This window comes from Grampus griseus (genome assembly GCF_964374135.1).
Source record: "Grampus griseus genome assembly, chromosome: 12".
NCBI lineage: Eukaryota > Metazoa > Chordata > Mammalia > Artiodactyla > Delphinidae > Grampus > Grampus griseus.
The window spans coordinates 43,149,612-43,159,445 of NC_139006.1; the positions used below are offsets into that span (position 1 = coordinate 43,149,612).

A 9,834-nucleotide genomic window follows, 5' to 3' on the forward strand; every position below is an offset into this window, starting at 1 on the left:
TACTTGAGTAATAAAAAAAAAAAAAAAGAGTTTACTTAGAGAATTCCCAGGTGGTCCAGTGGTTAGGACTCGGTGCTCTCATGGCCAGGGCCCCAGGTTCGATCCCTGGTCGGGGAACTAAGATCCCACAAGCCACCCGGCGTGGCAAAATAAATAAATAAATAAGTAAATAAATAAAAAGAGTTTACTTGAACAACGTCTAGTCCTAGTGTATCATTTCAAAACCAGAAGCCCCAGGCCCATAAATCCAAACTGCACTTGCTCTTTTTCCCAGAATGTTTTCATGTAAATCTCCGGGGTTTGATCAGGATGTTTGGTTGTGGAAGGTGAAGTGATGGGAACGCAGAACTAGATTACACCAAGCTGGACTTTGTGGGGTGGGTTGTGGCAGCCATGGGGTAAGTGCTGAAAGAAGATAAGGAGACGAATTAGTGAAACTCCAAGACCAAGCTACATGCCTCCTTCTTGGACATCTGAGAGAGGCATATGTTGCAGCAAAAAGAACACCAGCTTAGTGGCCAAAGTCGGTTCTGTCATTGACTAGCTGTGTAGCCTTGGTCAAATGAACTTGTGTACAGCAGTTTGCTTATGTATAAAATGGGAGTCATTAATCCCTACCTTGCAGTTGTGTTAGATGGATAAGAGATAACATATATAAAGTCCCTGGTAAGTAATACATGTGCAAAAAATGCTCATGTGTATGTATATATATATACATGTGTATGCCTGGAGTGTGTGTGTATATATGGGGTGGGGTGTATGTGTGTGTGTGTGTGTGTGTGTGTTGGGTTTCAAAGGGAAAAAGCCAAGGCTTTCTATTATAAAGTCTTGTTTTTTGTTTTAAAAACAGGTGACACTCTCTGAAACACAAATTTCCACAGTTTCTAGGGGTATGTGAGTTTGAATGTGAGCATTGTCATGGTCTATTCGTTCTTACTTCACTCAAACATCATGGAAACAAGCTGAAAGGGAAATCGTATGTCTTCAACGTATCCCTCACCTTTCAGAATATAGAAAGCAAACAAAAAATTCTCAAAAGTTTTTGTCAACTCATTAAGTGTTAATTAAACATTTTATTTCCCCAGTACAAAATGGAGGGAAAGAAGTTCCAGCCAACGGTGTTTACTGTCTAGTTGGGAAAATAATGTTTTATACAGTAAACAACCAGAGAACAATACAAGGTGGTATGCAAGCCGTTACCAACTAGCTCTCGTTTCAGAAGAAATGGTCCTAGGGGCTGGGTTTGGCTTGGAAAGGCATCTTGGGGGGCTCCCTAGGGTAGTATTTGAAAGTGGGCTTTGGAGGCAGCAGATAGGAATGGGTCCTGGAACCACTACCAGTAGTTTTTGTCTGGTCACTAAATTCTAATCCTTAATCACCTCATTTGCGAAAAGAAGAAAATATTTGTTTCTCAGGGTGTTTTAAAGATTAAACAAGATAACATACAGATCACTAAGCACAGACTCTGGCACATAGTGAGATCAACAAATCGGCTAAATAAGTGTGTTTCTTGTTCAAGGTGAATCTTAAAAAATCACAAGAGTTGTCAAGGATGTGGAGAAATTGGAGCCCTCGTGCATTGCTTGTGGGAATGTAAAATAGTGCAGCCGCGCTGGAAAACAGTCTGGCAGGTTTTCAAAATATTAAACGTGGAGTTACCATATGACCTAGCTATTCCACTCCAAGAGAAGTGAAAACATACATACACACAAACTTGTACACAGACATTCAGACTATCATTATTCTTAAGAGCTCCAAAGTGGAGACAACCCAAATGTCCATTCGCTGATGAATGGATGAACATAATGTCGTGTAGCCACACAGTGAAATATTATTCAGTAATAGAAAAGAATGAAGTACTGATACACGCTAAAACATGGGTGAACCTTGAAATCTAAGTGAAAGAAGCCAGGCACAAATATCACATATCATATGATTCCATTTATGTCAAACGTCCAGAACAGGTGAATCTTCATAGAGATCAAAGCAGATTTATGGCTGCCAGGGGATGGTGTGTGGATGGTCCTGAGAAGAGAATAACTACGAATGGATTTTAGTTTCCTTCTGGGGGTGATAAAAATATTCTGGAATTAGATATTGGTGGTGGTTGCCCAACATTGCAAATATACTAAATGCCTGTACACTTTAAACTAGTGAACTATATGATATGTGAACTATATCTCAATAAAGCTGTGGGGGAAAAAAAAAAGAGGTGAATCTTAAAAGACATGAGGTATTTGGACAAGTAGAGAGAAGCAAGCTGGCAGAGCAGAGGAGACACAGACCATGTGATCGGAGCAGCTGAGCCGTGGGTTTGAGAGAATTTGGGCGGGGACGCCAAGGTGGGTCGTTTAACATCACGTATAATAGTTCAGAGTCAGCCTGCGATGCAGTCTGAGGCCTCCTTGGGGTGATAGGAAGGGCAGAGAAGATTGAAATTTCCAGATTTATCGGAACGTAGCATGGATTGGAGTGAGCAGGGGGAAAAGAAGCAGAGAACTGTATTAGCTGCTGACAAAAGAGGAGACGCCTTCGTGGGTGTGTGTGTTCAAGCTGTGGCTGGGTCCCAGGTGAATGCTTTATTTAGTCTGTGAAGGACCCACGGTGGTCAGAGCCGGGCCTCTTCGTGGCTGCAGTGCGCGGTGCGGCCCCTGGTGGGCGCTGTGGACCGGAGCGGATCAGCCTGATGGGGGCTGCAGGGTGCACGCGGAAAGAGCCTCCGTCCTCCCTCACAGTCCGTCTTGCTTTCTGTGAAAATTGTCCCTGAGGTAGGAAGATCCTCATTTTCAGTACAGAACAAACACAAATACGGTATTTCATATCTTCTCTGCCATTTTCACCCTTCCCTGTTATTGGAAACTCCCGCCCCCAGTCTTACCTGTAGGATTCTGTCTTCAAATGTGGAATGCTGTTCCTCCCCTTACCAAACCCTCCCTGTCTGTCTTTTCTTTCTTTTCTTTTTTCGTCCTTCAGAATTTCACGATCTTTCATTTTATTCGTCAGTTCTTTTGATTAGCGATGGTAATAGGGCAGAAGAGGGAGGATTCTTCTGTTTCATTAGTTTCCGATAAAGTGTGCGGTTTCTCAAGGCTGCTTTCATAAATCTACACTTTTGTGTCTAGCAGTCTCCCATTTCCCTGTCTCTTGCAGACTCCAGTTTTGCGCCCAGAGGCACGGAGACCTTGAGCCCTTCTACACGGCGCCTTAACTCGCCCCCAGCTGATTCTGAACGTTGAGTTTCTCTTTGCCTTTCAGCTTGCTATTAACCATTTTCTTCTTATTCCTGGATTTTGCCGTTTTCCCTCAAGTTCACTGTTATAGACTTTCTCTTGGGAGTCACCCTCAATTACCACATCAAACCTGGCTCTGGTGGGGATCCAGCTGCCCACTGTACCCGGCCTGTAAGACGATGAATCCTCTCCTCCTTGTATGATCCCCAAGCAAGTCATACTGAGAAGGAGTCGTTCATAAGGCATCAGTATATCACCTCCCCGGTGGCACCTAGAATGCTTCCTAGGGAAAACCCCCAGAGAATCTTTGTTGTTATTATTATTATTAGTTTTAACAACTCAAGTTATCGTTCAGTGACTCGGTGTGCGCCTATTTTGATAATGTTTAAAGGAGTCTTCTTGATAATTGAGTTTTGAAACCTAATGGCTTTTTTATTTTTGTAGCATTTTCCCCTATGAGACATATGCAACTTGGGCTGTTGAGATTGGGGAAGGGGTGAAGGGGTGAAGGGTGCTTGTTCCTGGGTAGCAAAAGTCATAGTAAGTTGCTACCTTGGGCTTCTAGAACAATCTTCTTCATTCTGTGGGGAACTCTCCCCTCCCATCCCTCCCTCTCTCCCTCCCTCCCTTCCTTCCTTCCTCCCTTCCTTCCTTCCTTCCTTCCTTCCATTTACCTTCTTAGAAGCATGACTGTTGCCCCTCATTTCCTTTTAACTGGAAATCAAAGTGTCTTTATCATTCTTAGGCTTTCTTTCCCCTTATCTTCCTCTCTGCCGGCCCCAACCACTGCATCAAGACTCTGCTCATTCTTCAAGTCATCCAGGTAAGCTGAAAAGTCAACCTCTGCGTTTGACTCCGAGCTCTTACAAAGGGCGTTCTTTCCAGAGATGCCTGGCACTACTTCCCAGTCCCGCAGAACATCTTAGCCTCAAACCAGCGAGAAGTTTTTTTCCCCCCATGTTTCAGTCTATTCCAAGTGTATACAAAATATTCGGGACTTTCCTGGAGTTTTTAGGGCCTGAGAACATTCTGGAGATCTTGAAATTACCACTTGGGTCCAGTATATAATCTGTTGCAGCTGTGAACATGACCCTGCTCCTAGACCCTCAGGTCAACCAGATGTCCCTGCTCCTGGGACCAGCAATGATCTCAGAACACCTGACTCTGAACAGTCTTCTCTAAACCATCTCCCATCCTGGATTTCTGAGAATATTGCTGTTCGTCTCATCTCATTGATTCGTTCTTCTACTGATTCATTCTTACAGTCAGTACCATACACTACAGTAGTCATACACTACCAAATATAAAATAGATAGCTAGTGGGAAGCAGCTGCATAGCGCAGGGAGATCAGCTCAGTGCTTTGTGACCACCTAGAGGGGTGGGATAGGGAGGGTGGGAGGGAGATGCAAGAGGGTGGGGATATGGGAATATATGTATACATATAGCTGATTCACTTTGTTATACAGCAGAAACTAACACAACACTGTAAAGCAATTATACTCCAATAAAGACGTTAAAAAAAAAAGGTAATATGTTCATAGTTTCCAGAGATAGAATGTAGACATCTTGGGGAGTGTGGCATTCTTTAGCCTACTCCACATATGATAAAATTTGCATTTAAACAATTGATGGAAGAGGAGAGAAAGGAGTTAGGGAGGCCAGCTAAAAGACTGATTAATATTTCAGATGAGAGATAATCAGGTCACGGACTCAGACAGTAGGGAGAGAGAGGTGGCATCCCACTGGAGATGTTGGAAAGTGGACTCACTCTCAAAGCTTCATTCTGAGCATTTGCTTTTCTAACAGTGCCCATGGGACTGGCTCTTGAACCCACATGGAGTAGGATGCCCTGGGGAACATCAACATTCAAGGGGTGGTGTGAGAAGGAACCCCAAAGACAGAGCCCATGGATTCAGAGAAGTCAGAAGAGTCCCGAGTGAAGATGGTGTCCTGAAGCCCCCAGGTGAAGACGATTCTAAGGAACATGTGGTCGAGAGAGGAAAAGAAAGATGCTGAAAACTGCCCATGGATTGGGCTCTCCGTCATCGGTGTGCGTCATGAAAACAGTTTTGGTGAGGTCGTGGGAGCATAGGGCCTCCACCATCTTTCTCCACGGCCTCTGCATACACTCTGGGCAGCTACATTTGTCTAGAAGTGTGGAGCCAGGTGTGTGGAGATGGGCAGAGGCAGGGAACACTCCCTTTTAACTTCAGCAGCAGCCGTGCTGTGTGATTGGCGCTCAGCCATGGGCTCGCAGTTTGTGGGCCTGCTCTTTGCTCTGGTTGTGCTGCCATCTCCAACACGAGAGCTTATTTTGGGACATGCAGAGTATTTATTTGTAAAGATACAAAACAGCAAACAGCCTGAAATAACGGGTCTCATGAATATCCTGCAATTGCACCAGCAGTTCCAAGAGGCCCAGCCTAGTTGACTGAGGGAAGGGGCTCCAGGGTAAAGACTGATGTCCACTTGCTTCCTTATTCATTTCACTCTTCCACGGGTTTCTACCGCATATAATTATTTTCTCTTGGTGTTATATTTTATGTTATCTTTCCTCCCCCGAGTGTTAGAAACAGACAGTTTTCTTTGTTTGAAGTGTCCATGGACCTAAAATTATGGAATTGTATAATTCAGTAGTAAATGCCATGCATCTTAGACTACATTAACTTTTGCTGATTTATCCTGATATGCTCTATTTTGATGTCTTTCTATATCTCTCTCAATAGCCATCTACCCTTTTAATAGTGCAGTGTTGCACATTTGTTAAGGCTTAAATTGGCTAGCTTTTTCACCTCTGTATTCTGACTCCACCAATGGAGACCTCAACCAAGCAGCAAGCAGATGGCCACAGAATCATGGTGAGGATTTGTGCAGGAAAATACTAATAAGAAAAGAAAGAAAATAGCCCTGGAAGCCAGTAAGTTCTGTTTATTCACTGACAAAGAAGTGGCTATTTAAAAATGGATTTTCAGGGCTTCCCTGGTGGCGCAGTGGTTGAGAGTCCGCCTGCCGATGCAGGGGACACGGGTTCGTGCCCGGGTTCATGCCCCGGTCCGAGAAGATCCCACATGCCACGGAGCGGCTGTGCCCGTGAGCCATGGCCGCTGAGCCTGCCTGTCCGGAGCCTGTTGCTCTGCAACAAAAAAAAGGATTTTCAGGAAGGAAAAAACATCAAGTAAAAATAAAAGTTAATTTTAGAAATTTTAGTTTAGATTGAAAATTGCTGGTTTGCTTATTACTTTTTTGTTCAAGAGAGACTTAATTTATTTATTTATTTATTTTTGTCACTAGACAATGAATTAAGCAAACCTTTACTGAAGCTTAAATTGTGGTACAGAAATACATTTCCACTGATTTAAGTCCAACACCATGAAGAGAGAAATTATGGCACCAAAATTTTCCCTCCTCTATCATACACACTAGGATTAATTTAGATTACTATCCAATCTATAGCTTTCATTTTTCTAGGCTTTGTTCCATACAAATTTGTGCAGTTTTTCAACATTAAATAGAAATCTTAAATCTATTGGGTGGGAGAAATCAGACCTCAAGCCAATAAATGTTCATCAAATCTACTGGGACACTGTTCAAGAACAAAATCCACTTTGATCATTGGTCCTCATAATAGCCCCAAAACGTTAGGTACTGTGCGCTAATTACACAAGCGGACTGATCCATTGATTGAAATCTTCTTCAATGAAGCTTTGAATCAACAACATGTTTAAAAGTCAAAAGTGTTCCAACCACTTGATTTCAAACCAAGTAGAATTTATGTTTAGAAACACTAAAAAAAAAAAGTGTTTCATTTATAAATACGGAAGGAACAAAAACATCACAGCATCAATCCAGAAAGAATCAAAAATTGTTTGAGGACAAGAAGAAATACAAAACTGAGTCAGCTTTGCTCTTTTCTCAGCTGCTTAAATGTCCATATTAGCAAATACAGCTAAAAGATGCCAACTCTTTTAAGCCTGTATTTCTAGTCATTTCCCATTGACCATTTTGGAATTTTGTATCTTATGTTTTACGGATAGCACTCTGCTTCACTGTGTAGTATGTCTGTATGACCTGGACAGTTCTCATTCATCACTTGATGCTACTCCATGGTGGAAGAAATACCAGTAAGAGGAACCGTCAGAACACTATCACATGCATCACAAAGTCACAGAACTTTCTTAAGTCACAAGATGGCAAAGACATCGATTCTGCCTTGAACCAAAGTTTATGGCATATCATTAATAGAAATTAGTGGAAATGGCTACGAAAGTAAAAGTTAAGGTGAATCATCTGAGCTAACTTGACTTGTTGAATCCAATACAACCTTTATCTTAAATCTCCTTGCCAAAAAATGTAGCGATAATTCTTTTATACTACTGCTTAGCAAGTTAATAAAGGCGTGGTACTCATGAGAAGCTAATCTCATTTAATGGGGGCCATAGAATGGCATACAGTTTCCACACAGTTCTGCCAATATTCCCTAGTATCCATCTATACCTTCTTTGCTAGTCAACACCAGCTTATTCCAAAAGAGCTCATGGTAATGAAAAATGCCAAACTCCCTTGACCTTAAAAGAAAATTAAATCCAGGGTCCATCCCCCCATTCCCCCTCTGGGGTGTAAGGTTAGTGTAAACCCACAGTGTAACAGTGTATTGCTTTGTGGAGGGGCTGTGGTTGGGAGGGAGACACCATGGTGATGAATGAATCAATTAAAGTAACACAAGTATAGGAATCAGTGAGATAGTAATACACGAAATGGATAACTGCAGTCATTTTTGTAGAGGACTCGACTCGTGGAAGAAGAACTTTGATTGGTGCTGCAAAAACATCTGTATGAAGTAGAAATTGGTTTCAATAACATTAGTAGAGAACATGTTCTAGAAAGTGGAGGTAACTGGATGCAAAATCCTGGTAGCAATTGAATAGAACAGTCCCAGATGGCTAGGCTGAGGCCAACACTTAATGAGGACGAAAGCCTTGTCTGTGCGGAATTTTGGATGATACCTGGAGAAATATTACACTGTGAATAAAGCAAATTGAATTGTTTTCACAAGTGTTGTAAAGTTTCAAATAGTAAAAGGTTTTCTCTACATGACTTCAATTTCACAGCAAGAGTGGCATAGGATACCTAAACGCAGAAGAGAGCATTCATGCAAGATATCTAACTACTTGACATAATAATGTATACAAATCAAAATGATTACACTATCATTACATCTAGGGCTTTCTGCAACTACAAGGTGGTGGTTATGGAAAGCATGGCCCTTGGTATCAATAACTAAAAAGCAGCCACTGCCTTCTTCTGTGTGTGTTCTCTTTTTGCTTTTTTTCTTCATTTTTCTTAATCAACTCTGCTGTTGTTGCTGCTTCTTAGCAAAACTGGTAAAAACAAAATTGTAATCACTGAACACAGCACTCTGGCAATCAAGACGTTTAAAACCTTCCGTCTTCTGGGGCGAAGAAAGCACTGTGCAACATTTAGAACTCTGATTTACAAACAGGGTGGTCACAAATTTTCCTGGCTTGAAGACTTCCATAAGTTTCCCGATCAGGTCATCACAGGAGGTCTGACTTAAGTTTGTTTCAAAACTAACATAAGAAAATTCTGGTTCTGGAGTGATGTGAATAGTCCAATAAGTTCCATCCAATTTCATTCCATTCATTGAATACCCACAAGGATTGAACAGTGTGGCATCAATGACAGAACCTGGTATCAGGTCACGAATTCCACTCTCACGAGTGACATCCTTTGCAGTAACACCATCTTTCATGTAGAACTGGTCCATAACTGCTGGGTCAAGCTCACTCATCAGAATTTCCAGGGTTTGATCTGGCGGACTGATTACCCGACTCTCTGGGGAATCCAAAGTATACAAGTACCAACAATCAGAATTGATGCGTCCCATACAATATGCTGCTCCTTTGGGAGAATTGCATTAAGAAACTCTGTTTCTTCCCGGAAATTCTGGTGTGGGTACCCTTGGTGAAAAGGCTTCGTGAAATTCTTACCAGAGTAAAAGAAGCTTTGAACTGAGTCAAACCCCTTGTAATCCCCAGCAAGTTTCAACAGGGGAACCAGTGCTTTCAGCAAGAGGGTGGTACCACATGTCTTCAAAATGAAACGTTTCTTGGAGACAAACATGCTACTCTCACTGAGTACATAAGCTTCCTGCTTGTCAGTTTTTGTCACACTTATGATTGAACATTGCACATCCTTCAGAAGTATTTCCCACTCGGATCTTGGGATGGTGCGAAGATCCCCAGATCCTTGGTTTGCATTGGGTTGCTGCCTGGAGAACCAAACCTCCAGCAGCTTCTCGGTCCCTTCAGAAAAATGTGCATCTTCCATCACCGTGAGACTAGCAAACGACCAACAACTACAGAAAATCAACTAAATTAAATCTCTTCTCCCGCCACTGCGGATTGTTCCAGCTGTGTTACTAAAGTTCAGGTTCCTTTTTTGCTATAATCTTATATTAACTTATTTTTTAAAAGGGTTAATAAAATTTTCCCGGCTTTTTATCTTTTCTTTTTTTGGTGAGCGAAAGTTGAACGTGAGTCTGTTGGAAATAGGGGCAGATACAGCTCAGTCTGTTGTAGTCTG

General features: G+C 42.1%; 1 protein-coding gene across 1 annotated transcript; it reads right to left on the reverse strand.

Annotated features, from left to right (window-relative positions):
• Positions 1–8,575: 8,575 nt before the first annotated feature.
• On the reverse strand, positions 8,576–9,579 carry LOC309831355 (S-adenosylmethionine decarboxylase proenzyme-like; the record flags this gene model as incomplete). Its single annotated transcript, XM_082668479.1, has 2 exons — positions 8,576–9,104; positions 9,464–9,579. The coding sequence occupies 2 exons, from the start codon at positions 9,577–9,579 to the stop codon at positions 8,576–8,578; spliced, it is 645 nt and encodes a 214-aa protein (XP_082524605.1).
• Between the last annotated feature and the right edge of the window lie 255 nt (positions 9,580–9,834).